At 38.3% G+C, this 21,420-nt stretch overlaps 1 protein-coding gene across 1 annotated transcript in view; it reads left to right on the top strand.

Moving 5' to 3' along the window:
* Positions 1-21,420, top strand: part of PRMT3 (protein arginine methyltransferase 3) — a 151,698-nt gene that overhangs the window by 43,608 nt on the left and 86,670 nt on the right. Inside the window, exon 10 of the mRNA XM_062198071.1 lies at positions 9,976-10,075. Coding sequence (XP_062054055.1) covers positions 9,976-10,075 — 100 coding nt within the window. The remainder of the gene's footprint in view (positions 1-9,975; positions 10,076-21,420) is intronic.

The raw sequence follows: 21,420 nt of genomic DNA, 5'->3' as shown, positions 1-21,420 counted from the left end.
CCTAGTGAGCTACGGCGCCGGCCAAGACCACATTCTTTAATGTAAGGAACTGATACAGGTTTTCTGTTTGAAGAGAGGAGAGCGGGAGACCATGTCAGCTTACAGTTCCTTCAGTACTTGTTTAGTTCCTTTGTCAGGCCCACTTTACATACCTCTGCACTTGAGGAGTTGGTTCCCTCCTACCACCTCCATTGTCACCTTTCCTGATGAGTTCTGACCATTGGGTCCTTTGTCACATCTTCACCAATATGATTGCATTACATTTTTGCCTCCCATTAAGTGACCAGAATCTTTGGTTCCCCAATATTCTCTCCAAAATCTGCATACATTTGTTTGTTAGATTTTGTATTAAAATTTAAGTTGTTATTTCAGTGCACTTCAGAAACAAAATAGTAATAAATATGTGTGTTTGGATGACAATAAAGTGATGAAACCAAAGAATTATTACTTTTTTATATTTTCAAATCTATTAGGGTATTTCTAACTCCTTTATATGCTTTTTAAAAACACAGTTATCATTCATGTATTCTTCTAAGTGAACTTTAGAGTTGTTTTTGTCACTATTTTAAGTAGCATTTACTTGATGATGTGTTCTGCATATAAATTCGCATAATATTTATGCTCTTTACTTGTCAATATCCCTGTGTTCCTTAGAATAGACCATATATTTTATCTAAGTCACATTGTACAAAAGCAGAGAACAGATTTCATTCTATATTTCTTAATCTAAGGATTGTGAAATGGCTCTTCATTGTCTTTAAGTAAAATCTAGACTTCTTACCATCACCTCTGAATACCTCCCAACATTGTCTTTGCGCACTACCTTGTATTGTTGTCATTGAACTAAGCTGTGCATAGTTGTTAAAACTTGCCATTCATCTCCCGTACATTCACATGCAGGCAGCTGTATGCACTCGCATTCCTCCAGACCTCTAAACATCTTTGTGGGTGTTGTTTTCCTAGCCAAGTTCAGATATCTCTGAGGTTTATCACATGAGCTCCTGTAGTGCCCTGCCTGCTTTCTGTCCTGTCTCCCTTAGACCATATTCTTATGGGCATGCACTTTGTCTCTAAGCCCAATGTATGGTAATTAATCATGATGATGTCCCTGTACCATTATGTAAATGTTCAGTTGCTACTTTTAAGGTGGACATTAAAAAAGTGTGTGTTCTAACAAAATTTCCACTCAGAAAAAGTTGGTAATTTAGTTTTTAAGGAATTCTCAGATAATCCAATACAAATGCTCTTTAAATATATACATCATTTCTGTAGCAAACAAAGCTATGCTATGATTTTTCAGCTCGTGTTTCCAAAGATAGGATTCATTTACGATGCTTTTATATTGAAGGAAGGTTTAGTGAGTTGCCGTTTGAGAAAACTAAATATAATCTGTGGTATTTTTCATGAATGGAAAATCAGATGGTGATTAACAATCTTAGGAAAGAGGTTATTTATGTGGTTGATATCTGTGTTGAGCTCTTTCATTATGAAAGTACTAGGATTTATGGAGCTTTTTCTTATTGTGTATTCCCTGAAATCCTATCTTTCCTGTTCTATTCATATTTGAACAAGTAATTACTGATGCATTTGTAGCAGACAGTAACGAGCCTGAGCAGATGGCCTCTTAGAAAACACGGATCTTGTTGCAACATGGCCATTCTGAAGATTTTTCTAGGCAATTGGGAATATTTTGCTCATTTAAGAAACTTGCATTTTGTTTCTCTTTGAAGTGTTTATGATTTTAAAGCCTTAATTATAAGTAACTAATTCTATGCTACTTTAGTAATCTTATCAGAAGCAACTGTGTTAAGTATCCTTTTGAAAAATCTTAGATAAGAACTTAATTTTCATCTTAAATATACATATAAAAAAGTACATAAAACAGATATTTAATATGCATAAGTATGTATAGGCATTGATTTTTTTGTGTGTATGTTGTGAAGTAGTGGTTCAGGTTTGTTTTTCATTTCCCCCCCTCCCTCCTCCTCCTTTCCATCATTCTGAAAGGCAGAAAGAGAGAGACAGGGAGATGAATTCCACCCAGTGAATGTCCCTCATGATGACCTGTTTTGTTTTGTTTTTTTAAAGATTGAATTATTTGAAAGGCACAGTTACAGAGAGGCAGAGAGAAGTCTCCCGTCCACTGGTTCACTCCCCAAATCACTGCAGTAGCTGTAACTGGGCCGATCCGAAGCCAGGAGCCAGGAGCTTCTTCCAGGTCTCCCATGCAGTGCAGGGACCAAGCACTTGGGCCATCTTCCACTGCTTTCCCAGGCCATAACAGAGAGCTGGATGGGAAGTGGAGAGCCGAGGCTTGAACTGGCGCCCATATGGGATGCGGCTTTACCCCCTACAGCATAGAGCTGGTCCTGTGATTAGCTGTTTTAATTTATTACTCCTCAGTCTATACCTACTTGCCATATATTTTTCAGGTCTCTTTCATTTTATTGTTTTCTGCAGTCATTCATGAAAACAACAGGCTTACTCAGATACTACTGACTGCTAGGATTTGTACTGTATCCTACACAGCTTGTTAATAATTTCTCCCTAGAAATCCCTTTTAGCTTCTCTTTTTCACTTCATTTTTCAAAAACCATCCAAAGAAGCTCCTCTCAATGAGCTGATCATTGTTTTGTCCACAAGTCTTTTCACCCACTGATTATCCTTTTCTTTGTATGTCAAAAACATCATGTGGCTAACAGTCCCTGTTGCTTCAGCAGGATTTTATTTGTAGATATGGGAGAGAATGGGGCAGTTACTGCTATTGGGGTAGGCGTCCTGCAACCCATTTTTACTCTCAGTAGCAGATAAATTGTCATGCCACTGGGAGCATCCATTCACAACCACTTAGGTATTGATCATCAACCCGAGTAAGCCCTTCTAGTTAGGTAATATAAAATGAGTGATACAGCTTCTTGATTGTTATTCCTAGAATCGGTGCCAATAGTGCTTCCCCAGGCTTTTCTGGTATTTCTCAGTAATATACATCTGATTTCTTTCACTGAATACACTCAGAATCTGGGTCCGCAAACTTGTTCTCCAGCTACTTGTGTCATCTTTGCGGGAACTCACAGCTTCAAGTTCATTACTTTCCTGGTGAGTACTTCATCTTTCTGGGCAGCCATAGAAGCATAAGAAGGCCTTTCAGTGAGAAGAAAAGGTGTTCTTAAAGCGTTTTCTCCTGCCATGGTCTCCTCTGTGAAAGGACAGGTGTTTATTAGAAACACTGCTAACAGCCAGAGAATGGAAATTTTCCCTCTTTTCTCCTCTGCCTGTTGGTCTCTACCAGTCTGTCAGGCAGTTTCTGAGTCTGTCTTGCTACTTCATATGGAGGGTGGGTAGGCAGCCATTCCAAGATTAGAACCTTTTCCTAGGTTTGTTTTGTTTTGTTTTGTTTTGTTTTTAAAGATTTATTTACCTGAAAGTGTTACGCAGAGAGAGAGAGAGAAAGAGAGAAGAGAGAGATCCTCCATCTGCTGGTTCACTCCCCAACTGGCCACAACAGCCAGAGCTGTGCCAGTCCAAAGCCAGGAGCCAGGAGCCTCCTCCAGGTCCTCCATGCCGGTGCAGAGGCCTAAGGACCTGCACCATCCTTCACTGCTTTTCCAGGCCACAGCAGAGAGCTGGATCAGAAGTAGAACAACCAGGACTAGAACCAGTGCCCAATGGGATGCCAGCACTGCAGGCAGCAGCCCCATCTACTATGCTGCCTTGCTGGCCCCCCTAGTTTGTTTCTTAATACCCTCCTTTCTCTGGCCAAAGAATGCCTGTATTTTGGATTTAATCAAATTGTTGGGTTTTTTGTTTTTTTGTCAGATAATGTATTTTGCCTTTTTTCTTATAGTTATTTTCCTCTGTGTATAGAATTTGTAAGTTGCTAGTGAAACTGCTGTAGTATGGAGTCAGTAAACTTCAGCCTGTAAGCCAGACACTGATCTTGTAAAATAAAGCTGGGCCACTGCCATTCCCTATTGTTCACATGTTGTTTCTTGCTGCTTTGACAGAACATAGTTGGATAGTTGCAAAAGAGACCATAAGCCCTACAAGTCTAAAATATTTGTAACTTGGCAATTTAAGAAAAACATCTCCAAATCTTTTTCTAATTCCTCATTAGTATCATTCCATTGTCTTCTGGCTTTATATTATCGATGTTGGTAAGAGACCTGTTAGAACAACCCTTACTCCATTTTAGGAAATCTGTCTTTGTTGAAGACTTTTCTCTTCGTCTTTGATTTCCCGAAGTTTCATTGTAATGTCTGAGGTGTTTTTTTTTTTTCTTTAATTTGAGATTCATTAGATTTCTTTAGTCTGTGTATGAATGATTTTTATCAGTTCTAGAAAATTCCCACAGCTCCTCAAATGTTTCCACTTTTCTTTCTCTTTTTCTGGTACCCATTTAACTCTAGATTAAGTCTTCCAACTGCATCTTTAATTTTCTTTGCTGTGCTTCCACAGTGGTCTAAAGCATGATGTGGTGTATTTTTTCTGTAAATGGTGGGATAGGAAATATTTTAAGCCTTGAGGATTATCTCTGTTGCTGCTACTACTACTTTTAAATATCTCCTTCGTTTGTGTCTGTACAAAACTGGATCATAATCTGAAAGGCCTTAATTTTCTAATGTCTGATCCAGACATTCAGTTAAAGGACAGATTAACAGATTATTGGGGGTCGGCATTGTGGCATAGCAGGTTAAGCCTCCTCCTGCTACGCCAGTTGGAGACCCGGCTTCTCCACTTCTAATCCAGCTCCCTGCTAATGCGCCTGAGAAAGTAGCTGAAGATTGCCCAAGTGCTTGAGCCCCTGCCTCATGTGGGAGACCCTGAAGAAACTCCAGGCTGCTAGCTTCGGCCTGGCCTAGCCCAGGCCGTTGTGGCCATCTGGGGAGTGAACCAGCAGATAGAAAATTCTTTGTCCCTCTCTCCCTTCCTCTTTCTCTCCCTCATCCATTCCTCTCTTTCTTTCTCTCTCCGTCTCCCTCTATCCCTCTCCGTTTCTTTCTGTAGCTCCTTCTCTCTCCATAAATCTTTCAAATAAAAATAAATAAATAAATTAGACATTGTTAGATTGAATAAAAAGAAAATATAAAAACACTATAGGTTAAAAGTGAAAAAATGGGGGAAGATATATCAAGTAAACTTGAATCAGAAAAACCTTGAATAACTATATTAATATCATACAAAGGAAACTAAAATGGGTTAAGCTGCTGCCTGCAGTACTGGCATCCCATATGGGTGCTGTTTCAGTCCCAGCTGCTCCATGTCCAATCCATCTCCCTACTTATGGGCTTGGGAAAGCAGCAGATGATGACCCAAATACTTGGAGCCCAGCCACACAAGTGGTAGACCTAGATGAAGCTCCTGGATCCTGATTTTGACCTGACCCAGACCCAGTTGTTGGGACCATTGGGGAGTGAGCCAGTGGATGGTTCTGTCTCTCCTCTCTCTAACTCTATTTTTCAAATAAATAAATCTTAACAAACACACACAAAAAAAACCCATCTGGCATAAAGAATAGTATTTGATAATGACATGTTACCAAATAATTAAGGAAATATATATAATGATATAACACTTAGCCTATTATGATCTAATAAACCTTCAAAATACATAAAGCTGGGGCAGGCATTGTGGCACAGCAGGTTAAGCTGCCACTTGGGATGCCCACATCTCATATATTAGAGTACTTGATTTGAGTCCTAGCTTCTCTGCTTCTTATCCAGTTTCTGCTAGTGCATACTGGGAAGCAGCAGAGGATGGATCAAAAACTTGAATCTACCCCTGCGATGCAAAGGAAGCTCCTGGCTTTGGCCTCGCCCAGCCCTGGTTGATGCAGGTATTTGGGAAGTGAACCAGTGGGTATTAGATTGTCTCTCTCCCTTCTTCCTCTCTTACTCTTTTTTCCTTTCTTTGTTGTTTTGTTTTTGGTTCTTTTGTTTTTTTTGTTTTGTTTTGTTTTGTTTTAGATTTTTTATTTATTTAAGAGGCAGAGTTACAGAGAGGGAGAGACAGAGATCTTCCATCTGCTGGTTCACTCCCAAATGATAGCAACTGCTGGGGCTGTGCTAGGCTTGAGGCAGGAGCTTCTTCTGGGTCTCTCATGTGGGTGCAGGGACCCAAGCACTTGGGCCATCTTCTGCTGCTCTTGCAGGTGTATTAGGGAGCTGGATTGGAAGTGGAACATCCAGGTCTCGAACTGGTGCCCATATGGGATGCTGGCATCAGAGGCAGCTGCTTAGCCCAATATGCCACAGTGCTGGCCCCTCTCACTCACTTCTTACTCTTCTTTTCCCTCCTCATTCTCCCTACTTCCCTCCCTCCGTTTCTCACCCTTCCACTTAGTCTTTCAAGTAGATAAAAACAAATACTTTTTAAACATATTTGAAATAAAAAACTGACAGAAATGAAAGGGAAAATAGATATATTTATAATCATGATTGGAGCTATCTGCTCCTCTCTCAACTGATACAATAAAAAGAGATGTAAAATTAATTGGACAATAGAAGACCTAAGCACACTAGTAGTAGCTTGGTTTAATTGATATTTATTTAACACTCCATCCAAAGATAGCAGGATCATCTTTTTAAATGCACATAGAACATTGATCAAGACAGATTACATGTGGAACACTAAAAGAAGTCTTAATAAATTTAAAAAAATTTAAACCTTACAAATTAAGCTTCTGTCCACACTGAAATTATTTTATAAAACAGTTACAGAAAGATTTCTGGTATTTCCCAAAATATTTGGCAGTTATGCAGCACACTTCTAAATAACCCACATATCAAAAGAGAAATCTTGAGGGAAGCAAATTTAGAAAACAGTTTGAACTAAGTTGAAACCAAAGCACAGTGTATCAAAATTCGTGGTATGCAAATAAAGGCATGTATAGAAGGAAATCTAAATTTTTAAGGCTTATATTGGAAAAGAAGAAAGATTTAAAATTCATGAGCAAAACTTGCATCTTAAAATTGTAGAGAAAGAAAAGCAAAATACATTTGAGTAAGAAAAGGAAAGGAAATAATGAACAGAGATCAATGAATTGCCAAGTAAAACAATGTAAAAAAATGAAAACAAATTTGACTCTTAAAAATTAGGAAAGTTGATAAATCTACACTTTTTAAGAAGAAATGATCACAGTTTTGAGTACAAGAAGACATCTCTACATACCCTGCAGACAAAAGGATAATAAGGGAAAACAGGCTCTAACTTTCAAAGGTTTGACTTAAAATTTTTTTAATCTTACTTTGATGTAAAATCAATATGCATTCAATAGAAAGTGCATGAAATTTTTAGCTTTACCTGGGATACCATGTGATATTTGCGGTGCTGAGCAGTCACAGGGAACACTGCACCCATTCAACTGTGTGATCAGGAAGGTAAACAACCAGTACTTCACATTGTACTATGTTGTTACACTATTGGTGTTGGGGGACTTAACCCCACATAAGTTGAGGAGTAGGTGAATTATGAGTACCTGCATACTCGTATTTATGACAATTTAGGTAAAATGGTAAAATACCTTAAAAAATACTATAACTGACTAAGTGAAATCTAGTAAGAAAGCAAGTTGGTAATTATAAAACTTACCACAAATTAAACTCTGGGCTCAGGTAAGACATTTCTTGTTATATTTAATGAAGAATTAATACTGTTAATTAGGAAATATTATACAGAGTGGTTAACCTTAGTAGATGTTAACCTTAGTAGATGAAAAAAACTTAGCAAAATTCAAAACTTACAATTCATAAGAAACACTCAGTGCGACTAGCATCATGGTGTAGCAAGTAAAGCTGGTGCCTGTAGTACCAGCATTTCATATGGGTACCAGTTTGTGTCCTGGCTGCTCTATTTCCTATCCAGCTCACTGCCAGTGGGGATCCGGGAAAAACAGCAAAAGATGGCCCAAGGTTTTGGTCCTCTGCCACCCACATGGATGACCCGGATAAAACTCCTGGCTTCAGCTGTTTGCGGGAGTGAATCAGTAGGTGGAAGATCTCTCATGTGCTCTGTTTCAACCTCTCTGTAGCTCTGACTTTCAAATAAATAAGTCTTTTAAAAAAGAAACACCAAAAAAAAAAAAAAAAAGGAAACTTAACAAACCTATAGTTGGTGTCATGTTTAATAATAACTGACTAATGCTTTCCCCTTAAAATTAAGAACCAAACAAGGATGTCCATTCTTCCCACTTCTATTCAACATTGTACAAGAGTATCTAGCAACTTCAAAACACCAAGAAAAGGAAATGAGATAGATTTGAAGGAAGATATAAAATTTTACTTCCTAATAACATAATCATGTAAATGTGAAATCCTAAGGAACATATAAAATACCAAAAAAAAAAAAAAAAACCATTATCACAGTCAAGGGATTCAAGATCAAAATTTGAATATCATATATCTAAACCCCTCAGTTATTTAGAGATGAATTTTACAAAGTATGTGTTAAGATATGAACTCTGACAAGTGCAGAAGATTACCAGAAGCTAATTCTGAAGTACACATGGAAGCACAAATGACCTGGAATAGCCTATAGAATTCAAAAAAAAAAAAAAAAAAATTGAGGCTGGTGCTCGCTATGCCTGTATCACATATCAGAATACCGATTTGAGTGCCAGCTACTCCACTTCCAGTCCACTTCCCTGCTATTGCTCCTGGGAAAGCAGCAGATGATGGCCCAAGTACCTGGGTCCCTGGCACCAATGTGGGAGACCTGGTTGAAGCTCCAGGTTTCAACCTGGACCAGCCCCAGGTTTTGTAACCATGTGGGGAGTAAACCAGCAGATGGAATGTATTTCTCCCTCTTTGTCTCTTAATCTCTCTTACTCTGCCTTTAAAATAAATTTTTAAAAAATTTAAGGGGGGAAAAAAGAAATTAAAAGATATATGCACCAAATTTTGTGATTTAACTTAAAGCTACAGTAATCAAGAAATATTAGTGTATTGGCCTAAGAATACAGATCTAAATCTTGGGATGAATTCAGAGTCCGGAAAGAAACCAATACATACATGTTTGCTTTTCTGTTAAGGTGCTGAAGTAATTCCTTAGGTTATTGAGTTTTTACCAACAAAGTTGAAGCTATCACTAGTGGTAGTCTTTCCAACAAAGTTTTTTCAAATACTCCATCAGTAGGTATTTGAATATTACATTTCAAAAATATTTGATATTCATAATGAAATAGCCTATAAGTAAATAGGGCAGGGCTTACCTATTTTTACACAAGAGCTCAGAGCTTAAAAAAAATCATTGATAATTACTTAGCTGAGAAGTGTTAAAGGAACAAGAATTTAAAATTAAGGGTGTCTGGTTTCTAATTCTGCCACCATTTTGACATAGTACTTCTCTTTAAACCATACATTTATTGGGGTCAGCATTCTGGTGCAGTTGTTTAACCTGCCACCTGTGATGCCAGCATTCCATATTGGAGCACTGATTTGAATCTGCTTTCATTCCATCTCCCAGGGAAAACAGTACAATGCTCAAGTGTTTGACCCCTGCTCAGCCTGTCCCTGTTGTAGCCATTTGGGGAGTGAACCAACAGATGGAGGATTTCTCTTTTTTTTTTCTCTCTCTCCCCCTCACTCTCCTCCCCCCAACACCCATCTCTTCATCTCTCCCACTCTGCCTTTCAAATTAATTAAAAAAAAAACTTAAAAATTTGTTATGTTTCTGATCTGTCTGTAACCTTCCTTTTTTTAAAAAAACACACTAACTTTATTGACATGTATTCTTAATAAAATTAGGATTTCTTTTCAGGAAGCAGTTTGAAATGTTGCTTCAGTGTATTGCTGTATCAACCAGAAACACTTTTTGGGTGTTCAGGACTGACCGAAAAATAATTATGATGACCAGAAAATAAACTTTGAAGATACTTTTTTTGTTCCACAAAATATGAACCATTGGCAAGAAATTATGTAATTTGACTACCTTTCAGAATCTGTTTCATTTACTAATCCAGTTCATTATGATAATTTTCAGACTAAACAAACTTGAAGATACTATTATACTAATTAAAGGAAAGATTGAAGAAGTTCGTCTTCCAGTAGAAAAAGTGGATGTTATTATTTCTGAGTGGATGGTAAGTATTCACAGAAGAAAAAAAAACTCTTCATTTATAAAAATAAAGCAACTTATATGGTAACACTTTTTCTGCATTTAATTATATTTGATAAGTGGAAGAATGGTAGCATTATTTTAAAAATAACTATAATCTTTTCATGATACTTTATTCTGAAAGGCACTTGTAAATTCGCTGTTTATCATCTTTTTTAAAAAGAATAAAGTGTCCCGGTTGCCCCTCTTCCAGGCCAGCTCTCTGCTGTGGTCAGGGAGTGCAGTGGAGGATGACCCAAGTCCTTGGGCCCTGCACCCCATGGGAGACCAGGATAAGCACCTGGCTCCTGCCATCGGATCAGCGCGGTGCGCTGGACGCAGCGCGCCTACCACGGCGGCCATTGGAGGGTGAACCAACGGCAAAAGGAAGACCTTTCTCTCTGTCTCTCTCTCACTGTCCACTCTGCCTGTCAAAAAAATAAAAAATAAAAAAAATAAAGTTTTTTAGGTTTATTAGAACAAATAATTACTATTTTTCTATTTTCTAAATTTGTCAGGCCCTGAATGTTTGCCTGAATCCCTCCAAGGACTAATAAGTACTTATTAGGACTATTTCATCAATCAATATGATGCTAGCAACATTACTGTCATACTAAATGTACTGTTTTGTGATGTTAGGTCATGTAATCAATCTTTTATCACAAAAAAATAGTTTGTTTTTTTTTTTCCAAGGATTGATTTATTTATTTGAAAGAGTTACACAGAGAGAGGAGAGGCAGAGCAAGAGAGAGGTCTTAAATCTGATGGTTCACTCCCCAGTTGGCCACAACAGCTGGAGCTGCGCCGATCTGAAGCCAGGAGCCGGGAGCCTCTTCTAGGATGCAGGGGCCCAAGGACTTGGGCCATCTTTTACTGCTTTCCCAGGCCACAGCAGAGAGCTGGATCGGAAGTAGAGCAGCTGGGTCTCGAACCGGTGCCCATATGGGATGCCGGCGCTTCAGGCCAGTGCCACAGTGCTGACCCCATAGGGTCTCTTTCTATTACAGAATTTTAATTTTTTCTTCATTTTTTAAGGTAAACATATTCCATATAATTCATATGTACAGATTTATGAACATAGAGATACTTTCCACCCTACCTTCCTGCCTACCTGTGCTCCCACCCTTCCTCCTCCTTCCTCTCTTATTTTTACAACGATCTACTTTGAGGTTATTTCATACTAATAGATTAACCCTACACTAAGTAAAGAGTTCAACACATAGAAGAAAAACACACTGTTCCTCAACAGAAGAAACAAGGGCTGTAAACAATCATTGAATATCAAAATATCAGTTTCACTGCTGTACGTTACCATTTTTGGTACTCTGTTAAATACTACAAACAGAGAAAATACATGATAGTTGCCTTTTTGGGACTGGCTTATTTCACTAAACATAATGGTTTCCAGTTGTATCCATTTAGTTGCAAAAGACAGGAATTCATTTGTTTATATGGCTGAATAGTGTTCTGTAGTGTGTATATACCATAATTTATTTATCCAGTCATCAGTTGGTGGGCATATGGGTTGATTCTATCTTAACTATTGTGAATTGAGCTGCAGTAAATATGGGGGTACAAATAACTAATTCATATGCTGATTGTGTTTCCCTAGGATAAATTCCCAGGGTGGGATTGCTCAGTCATATGGTATCTCTATTTTCAGCTTTCAGAGGTCTCTCCATATACTTCACTCCAATACTTCCTTGCACAGTGGCTGTACTAGTTTACATTCCCTCTGACAGTGGATTAGGGTACCTTTACCACACATCCTCACCAGCATTTATTGTTTGTTGATTTCTGTATGAGAGTCATTCTAACTGGAGTGAGGAGAAACCACATTGTTGTTCTGTTTCGTATTTTCCTGATGGCTAGTGATAAAGAGCATTTTTTCCTGTTTCTGTTAGCCATTTGATTTCTTCTTCTGAAAAATGCCTGTTCAAATCCCTGCCCAATTCTTAACTGGGTTGTTTGTTTTGTTGTTGTTGAGTTTTTTGAGCTCTTTATAGATTCTGGATATTAATCCTTTATCAGTTGTGTGGTACCTAAATATTTTCTCCCATTCTTTTCGTGTTTTCTTTTGCAGTGCAGAAGTGTCTCAGCTTGGTGTAATCCTGTATGTCTATTCTGGCTTTGATTGCCTATGTTTCTGGAGTCTTTTCCAAGAAGTCTTTGCCTATCCCAATGTCTTGTAGAGTTTCTCCAATATTCTCTAGTAATTTGAGGGAACAGGTCATAGATTTAGGTCCTTCATCCATTTTTAGTGGATTTTTGTGTAAGGTGTGAGGGTAGGGGTCTTGGCTTCATGCTTCTCCATGTGGAGATCCTGTTTTCCCAGCACCATTTGTTGAAGAGACTCTTTGCTGCAGGGATTGATTTTAGTCCTTTTGTCAAAGATAGGTTGGTTGGAGATGTGTGGATTGATTTTCAGAGTTTCTCTTCTATTCCATTAATCTACAAGTCTGTTTTTGTGCCAGTACCAGGCTGTTTTGATTATACCCCTGGGGTATGTCTTGAAATCTAGTATTGTGATACCTCTGGCTTTGAGGTTGCTTTAACTGTTCAGGGTCTCTTGTGTTTCCATCTCAATTTTAGTATCCTTTTTTCTAGATCTGAGGAGAATGTCATTAATATTTTTATTGGGATTATACGGAATCTATAAATTGCTTTGGATAGTATGGATAATTTGATAATAATTCTTCCTATGCACAAATATGAAGATTTTTCCATTTTTTTGTGTCTTCAGTTTCTTTCTTTAATGTTTTATAGATTTCAGTGTAGAAATCTTTGATATCCTTGGTTAAATTTATTCCAAGGAATTTCATTTTTTGTAGCTATTGTGAATGTGATTGATCTTTGAAGATCTTTTTAAACATGTCATTGTCTGTTTATACAAAGGCTATTGATTTTTGTGTATTAATTTTATATCCTTCCACTTTACCAAAATCTTTTATGTGTTCTGATAGTCTCTTAGTGGAGTCTTTTGAATCATGTCATCTACAAATTGGGATAATTTTACTTCCTCTTCCAATTTTATCCCTTTGATTTCTCTTCTTGCCTAGTGGCTTAGGCTAAAACTTACAGGACTATATTGAATAGCAGTGGTGAATATGGGCATCTTTGTCTGGTTCTGGATCCTAGTGGGAATGCTTCCAACTTTTCCCCATTTGATAAGGTGCTGGCTGTGGGTTGGTCATAAATTGCCTTGATTGTGTTGAGGAATCTTTCATAGATACCGAGGTTGCTTAAGGTTTTTATCATGAAAGGATGTTGTATTTTATCAAATTCTTTCTCTACATCTCTTCAGGTTATCATATGATTTCTGTTTATCAGTTTGTTAATGTGATGTATCACATTTGTTGATTTGCGAATGGTGAACTATTCCTACATACCAGGGATAAATCTTACTTGGTTCAGGTAATGATCTTTCTGTGTGTTGTTGCATTTGATTAGCTAGTATTTTATTGAGCATTTTTGCATCTGTGTTCATCAGTGATATTGATATATAGCTCTCTTCCTTTGTTGTTTTTTTGGTTTTGCAGTTAAGATGATGCTGGCTTCACAGAAGGAATATGGGAGGATTCCCTCCATTTCAATTGTTTTAAATAGCTTGATAAGAATTAGAATTAGTTCTTTAAAATTCTGGCTTTTGTTTGTGGGGAGGGTCTTTATTACTCAATTTCCATCTTGGTTATTGGTCTGTTTAGGTTTTCTGTGTCTTCATGACACAATTTTGGTAGATGTATGTGTCAAGGAATCTGGTTCTTTTAGATTTTCCAATTTGTCAACATATGACTGTAGTAATTCCTGATGATTCTTTTTATTTCTGTGGTATCTACTGTTAGATCTCCTTTTTCATCTCTAATGTTATTAATTTGGCTCTTTGCCCCTCCCTTTTTTATTTTGGGCTAATGGTATGTCAGTTTTGTTATTTTTTTAAGTAACACAGCTCTTCTTTCACTGGTCTTTTGCAATTTTTTGATTCAGTTTTGCTTATTTTCTTTTTTTTTTTTTTTTTTTGACAGGCAGAGTGGACAGTGAGAGAGAGACAGAGAGAAAGGTCTTCTTTTGCCGTTGGTTCACCCTCCAATGGCCGCCGTGGTAGCGCGCTGCGTCCAGTGCACCACGCTGATCCGATGGCAGGAGCCAGGTGCTTATCCTGGTCTCCCATGGGGTGCAGGGCCCAAGGACTTGGGTCATCCTCCACTGCACTCCCTGGCCACAGCAGAGAGCTGGCCTGGAAGAGAGGCAACCGGGACAGGATCGGTGCCCCAACCGGGACTAGAACCCGGTGTGCCGGCGCCGCAAGGCGGAGGATTAGCCTAGTGAGCCGCGGCGCCGGCCTCAATTTTGCTTATTTTCTAATTATTTCTTTCCTCCTAGTAATTTGGGATTTGGTTTGTTGTTTTTCTAGGTCCTTGAGGTGCATTGATATTAGATGTCTTTCAAATTTGTTAATGTAGGCACTGGTTGTTCTAAACTTCCCTATTAACACTGCTTTTTGTTGTAACTCATAATTTTTGATATATTGTATTGTGATCTTTATTTCCAGGAATTTTTTTATTTCTCTTTAGATTTCCTGTGACTCACTGTTAATTCTGGAGTATGTTGATCAGTATTCATGTGTTTGCATATTTTTAGAGATTCTTGAGTTGTTACGTTCCATTGTGGTCACAGAAGATGCATGGAATGACCAGTTTTTTTGAGTTTGCTGAAACTTGCTTTATGGCCTAGCATATAGTCTATCCTATGTGTATTCTGTGACTGTCAGGTGAAAAATTCTTCAGATATCAGTTACATCCATTTGGTCAATAGTGTAGATTAGCTCTGTTGTTTCTTTGATTTCCTGTCTAGTTGGTCTGTCCATTGATGAATGTGGGGTGTCACTATTGTATTTGAGTCTATGTCTCCCTTTAGATCCATTAACATTTCTTTTAAATAGCTAGGTGCCCTATGGTTGCATATATATTTGTTATAGTCACATCTTCCTGTTGAATTAATCCTTTAATCATTATGTAATACCCTTCTTTTTTAACAGCTTTTGTGCTAAAATCTATTTTGTCTGATACTAGAATGGCTACACTCACTCATTTTTACTTTGTTACCATGGAGTAACTTTTTTCATATTTCACTTTTAGTCTTGCATGTATCTTTGTTGGTGAGATATGTTTATTACAGGCAGCAAATAGAAGGGTCTTGTTTTTTAATCCATTCAACCAGCCCATGTCTTTTAATTGGAGAATTTAGGCTGTTTACATTCAAGATAACTGTTAATAGATAATGACTTGGCCCTGCCATTTTCCCATAAATATTCTATTGTTTGCTTTGGATTTCCTTTTTACTTTTACTGGGAGATAGTCTACCTTCACATTCTTTCATAATGATGAATATCTTCCTATGTTTCTGTGTGTAGCACATCCTTAAGCATCATTTTTAAGGTAGAACTAATGGAAACAGATTCTTTGAATTTCTGTTTGTCATGGAAGGTCTTTATTTCCTCTCATTCCTAAATGAGTGCTTTGCAGGTTACAGTATTCTGAGTTGACAATTCTTTTCCCCTTAAGACTTGGACTATATCTATCCATTCTCGGCTACCCTATAGGGTTTCTGATGAGAAAGCTGTGAATCTAATTGGAGATTCTCTGAAGGCAGTTTGGTGTTTCTCTCGTGCACATTTTAAAATCTTTTCTTAATGTTTTACTTTTGAAAGTTTGACTACATTGTGTCGTGGTGAAGATCTTTTCTGGTTATGTCTATTAGGAGTGCTATGTGCTTCTTGTACTTGGATGTCCCTTTCTTTTTCCAAATTGGGGAAGTTTTCTGTAATTACTTCACTAAAAAGCCTTCTAATCCATTCTCTCTTTGCACACCTTGAAAAACTCAGCAGGGGGGAGGGCATGATCATATCTGTTGGTTTATTCACACCTTCCCCTCTCTTCCAAGGTGATCAATGCCTGGGGTTAGCCCACAGTGGGTGCAGTAGTCACCAGTGCTGCCACATGAACCACATGAAGGATTTGTGCAGCCCTCAGGGTGAGCACAGACTCTGCAATGACTCACTCTAGGCAATAGGGAGCTCTGGGCCTCTGGCACCCCACACGGTCATTGCCTAGAGACCCAGCTATACCCTATGCCTTATACAGTCACAGTGTTCCCACAGTCATAACATGCAAGGCTGAGGATCCTCACTGTCCCACTGTCCTGTCCCATCCACAGAGAGAGCAAAGGTGTTCCCAAAGCCAGCTGCCTGTGGGTGCTCTGCCTCAACCATTTGAGCCCTGAAGCCTGTGATATTTTGAGGGCATTGGGGTACCTCACAGTCCTACATGGCTGCTCAGTCCCTTCTCAACCCTCCCAGCTAGACTCAAAGTCAGTGGGGAAAACCAGTTTTTCCCACTGGTATAATCCCCTGATCACACAAACCCACCTGAGCCACCGCAGCCACTACTGGGGTCAAAATGGCACTTTCTCCCCACCAGTTGCCATGTGCCCTGGTGGGGATGGGAGAAAGAAACATTCTTTTCTTTTGCTGGAGTAGGCAGATACTCTACCTCTCATTAGAACTCCAGGCTGGACTCAAGACACTGTGGTCTGCAAGGCTCTCCTGGCAATATCATCAGTGGCATGGGCTGCCACAGCCTGCTCTCACCTTGCTCTCCAAAACTGACATATCCTCCAGTTCTGGGCTGCAGGTGTTTGGTTCCCACATTAGTTGTTGCAGGTCTGTGCCTTCCACACTGCTCCATGAGGTACCTCTTCCTTCTCTACAATTTCCACTGCAAACTTTTCTTCAACTGTCCCCCTGAAAATGCACTTTGCTTTTTTTTCTGCTATTTTAGCCTTGTCTGAAGCAGTACATCTTTTCCCTAGTCAGCCATCTTGGAATCCCCCAGATGCAGTCTGCTGTTACAGAATTAATAACTGTGTATTAAAAAGCTTTATATTGTGCTTTTAAAATATCTGTGTAAGCAAGAATATTTATTTTAAAATGTTTAGAAGTTAAGATTAATGGTATTTGAGGTACTGATACGCTAATATTATCCATATTAGCATGATGTGATGGAGCTAGATAACATTTCTTATGAACAAAGCTTTCCTGTTATCTCGGTTTTAGGCTTTTCAATATCTGATATTGCAGTGTGACTAGCTGAGTAGTTCTTGCCCTAACCACAGAAACTGTATTCTGGATATTGATGTTCTGGGAGTTTTTTATTTCAAAATCTAAGATAATCTAGAAGTATAAATATGCAGTTGAAGTCTTGGAGCCAGTTAGTCTCATGAGTGAAATAAGAAACTAGCTGGATCAGGTGAATTTCTGAGACTTTATTATGTGAATGAACTTTTTGAAAGTCGTGTTAGTCTTTGTCCTTAGATCCATTTTTGCTCCCTTCTGTTTTTTTTCTGCACCAAATGTGGACTAACCTGGAAGGCTTCCTTTTACAACTGACTTCCACTCAGTTTGAGGAAGCCAATAGGAAGCACTTATAGCTTTAGAGTAGGAAGAAACCAGAGCATTTCTTCTCTTCTCACATTACTTGTCTTGTTGCTACAAAAGCTCACTCTTGGGTGACTGGACTGTCATAGTCCAGCAGCTTCAATGCTGCTGTGTCCTTATGGTCTTGCAGCGCTACCTCTTCTTTTGCCTCTGACCTATAGGTGGTATCATTTCCTGGGGTTACTAAAGTCTGGTTGCCCCACAGTCTTGATGATGCTCATAGCTTTTATCTTTTTGGATAACTTACTTCCTGCATTTTCCTCTTTTTGAGAGAGAGAGGGCACTCCCATCCACTGGTTTACTCCACCAAAGCCCACAATAGCCGGAACTATGCCAGGGCAAATCCTGTAGCCAGGCAAACTATCTATATGTCAGGAAACCAAATCCTTGAGCCATCAGAGCTACGTACCATGGTCTGTATTTCCAGGAAGCTGAAGTCAGGAGCCAAAGAAGGGGTCAAACCTGGGTACTGTGATATGGAACGCATGCATCTTAACCACTAAGTTAAATGCCTGCTCCCAATTGTCCTCTATTTACTTCTGTTTTTCTAAGTGGGCTCTAACTGATATAAAGGGCACTTTTCATTTTGGGAGGCCTATCAGGTGTGATCTCTGCTTGATTCAGAAGGCATTGTTACACAGGCAGTGTTGAGCCACTGGATCCTGAGGTGAAAGGAGTCTTTGGTTTGAGAGCCAAGCTGATGGAAGCCCTTCAGTAAGGGAAACAAATCAGCATGTCCTGGAAGTGTTAACTAGGAACTTCCCTTTTTACTCACAACAAAGATGTAACTTAAGTGTTTGTATTATCTACATTTCTTTGTTAAGTGTAAGTGGAGTTGAAGTGTAACCATAGTATTAAATGCTCTAGATATTAGACACAGTACTCTTTGGCAGTTCTATCACAGTCAACTCTGGATGGTTATTTCTCTAATGAAATTTGTATATAAGACTTTAAGAGGGATTGTGCTGAAATATTTTGAATCATCTTAGTAAACTAAAAATACCCTTCTAAATTCTATAAGTCCTCTCCTAACTGTGGTGTTGCCATTATAATTTCTGAGCTGAAAACCTGAAAAATAATGACATAATGAAAAAAGGGACAAATGTGCTTTCTAAAGTTTATCCACCATTTTTCTGATACTCCTACTTTGGCTGAAATAGTGGGCAGTTGGCAAATATTTGACCATTATAAATCTGTAGCCACATTTTCATGAACCAACATTGTAAAAACAGCATCTTTCAAAGATTTGTTTTTGTAAACGGCATTATAAGGTTACAGAAAATCTAGAATGAGCCATGTTTAAGCTGTAGCACATACTTTTTTGTTTCTTTTTACGTCTATTTTCAATGGAGAGGTACCAAAAAAGGAATCTCCTCTCCCAAATTAGCTACAGATGTTTAATGGACTTGTAATCCAGTGTAGCAGTGTAAACATCTTACATTGCAGAGATATACATCTGTTTTCTCTACTATGGTCCACTAACTGTTTCATGGCTTAATCTAGATATGTTTTTTTGTCTGCAGCTGTTCATGGATTTCACATTCCATTTGGAAGATTTTTCTAAACAAGAAAGTAATTCTAAAAGCTAAATCTGTTGTTAAGCAAGTTGTCCAGTAAATTTTCCTTTCCTTCTATTTTTATTTTTTTAAAGATTTATTTATTTTAAAGTCAGAATTACAGAGAGGAGAGGCAGAGAGAAGTCTTCCATCCAATGGTTCACTCCCCAAATGGCTTCAATGGCTGGAGCTGTGCCGATCTGGGAGCCAGGAGCTTCTTCAGGGTCTCTCACATGGGTGTAGGGGCCCAAGGACTTGGGCCATCCTCCACTGCTTTCCAGGCCAGAGCAGAGAGCTGGATCGGAAGTGGAGCAGCCGGGTCTCGAACCGGTGCCCATATGGGATGCTGGCGCCTCAGGCCAGGGTATTAACCCACTACACCACAGCTCCGGCCCCTCACTTTCCTTTTAAATTAATGAATTTCTAGGCTCAGACTTGCCTTTAATTTTACATTTCCAATTTTATTTCCTAAAAATATTTTGTTATATTTAGAATATAATTTATTTTATATAAGGTGTACATCTTGATGCTTTGATGTCTGTATATGTAGTCAAATGATGACTACAGACAATTTAACATAGCTATCATCTGACATATCTACCTGTTGTGTGTGTTTGGTAAGAGTGCCTAAAGTCTACTCTGCAAATTTCTGGTGTATAATACAGTATAACTAAGTGTAATCCTCATGCTGTGCGTTTCATTTTATTGAATAGGAAATTCTGTTTGACAAAATTGTATCAGTTAAATACAAACAGCTGAATCCCTGGAAGATACTAATATTTATACCTAAGAGAATGTAGTCTAATTTCTCACATTTTATAGAAATAAGATAGTAGAAGCTATTGTTTCTTTTTTACTTCTTTCTAATTGCCTAATAAAACTGCAAAAAATAAGTTTATTAATTCTGGTCAAGCAAACCAAACTGACTCATTTTGTCTTGCTTCTTTCTTTGTCATTAGCATCACTTAAAAGTACATAGTCCAAGTGATCAATTTCAGTTCACATTCGATGGCTCTGATAGGTCTAAGAATCAAAGGGATCACACAAACAAGACAAGTGTCTGCCAATACTAACTGACAGAATCAAAAAGGGGAGAAAGATCCAACATGGGAAGTGGGATACACAGCAGACTCATAGAATGGCAGATGTCCTAAACAACACTCTGGCCTCAGAATCAGCCCTTAAGGCATTCGGATCTGGCTGAAGAGCCCATGAGAGTATTGTAGGCATGGAAAGCCAAGATACCATGGAAAAGAAAAAAAAAAGAAGACCTAAATGAAAGATCTCTGCGAGTGAGATCCCAGTGGAAAGAACGGGGCCATCAAAGAAGGAGGCACCTTTCTCTGAAGGGAGGAGAGAACTTCCACTTTGACTATGACCCTATCGGAATAAGATCAAAGTCAGCGAACACTAAAGGGTTCCATAGCCCTGGCAACTCATGACTAGAGCCTAGGGAGATTACTGACGCCATGAACAGGAGTGTCAAATTGTTAAGTCAGCAACAGAAGTCACTGTGTACTTAGATCCCATGTAGGATCTGTCCTTAATGTGTTGTCTAATGTGCAGTGATGCTATAACTAGTACTGAAACAGTATTTTTACACTTTGTGTTTCTGCGTGGGTACAAACTGATGAGATCTTTACTAATTATATACTGAATTGATCTTCTGTATATAAAGATAATTGGAAATGAAAAAAAAAAAACCTGGTGTTAAATTGGAAATGGCATAGAAAATTAATTAATTTAAAAAAAATATTATGTAGGATCTCTGTCTTTAATGTGCTGTACACTCTTATTTAATGCTATAACTAGTACTCCAACAGTATTTTTTTTCACTTTGTGTTGCTATATTGGGGCAAAGTGTTGAAATCGTTACCTAATATATACTAAACTGATCTTTTGTATATAAAGAGAATAGAAAATGAATCATGATGTGATTGGAAGGGGAGAGGGAGCAGGAAAGGGGAGGGTTGTGGGTAGGAGGGAAGTTTTGGGAGGGGGAAGTCATTGTAACCCATAAGCTGTACTTTGGAAATTTATATTCATTAAATAAAAGTTAAATTAAAAAAAAAAAGTACATGGACAGGGTTCTGCAGCTGTGATTATGGTAGTCACCACAGGGGATTCTTGTTTGTACTCCTGTTATTTTCATTCCTCAGGACCATCAACCAAAATACGCATTAGGTGAACTATGTATTTTGTAGTCGTGATCACAAATGATACACATCTGAATTATTTAAGGTCCCTTGTAATTTTTCTGTTTAAGTTTGTTTTGTTACAAGA

The sequence above is a fragment of the Lepus europaeus genome, chromosome 7 (assembly GCF_033115175.1).
Source record: "Lepus europaeus isolate LE1 chromosome 7, mLepTim1.pri, whole genome shotgun sequence".
In the NCBI taxonomy this organism is placed as follows: Eukaryota; Metazoa; Chordata; class Mammalia; order Lagomorpha; family Leporidae; genus Lepus; species Lepus europaeus.
The sequence above is the reverse complement of the archived record's forward strand: the minus strand, read 5'-3'. Positions and strand labels throughout refer to the sequence as shown.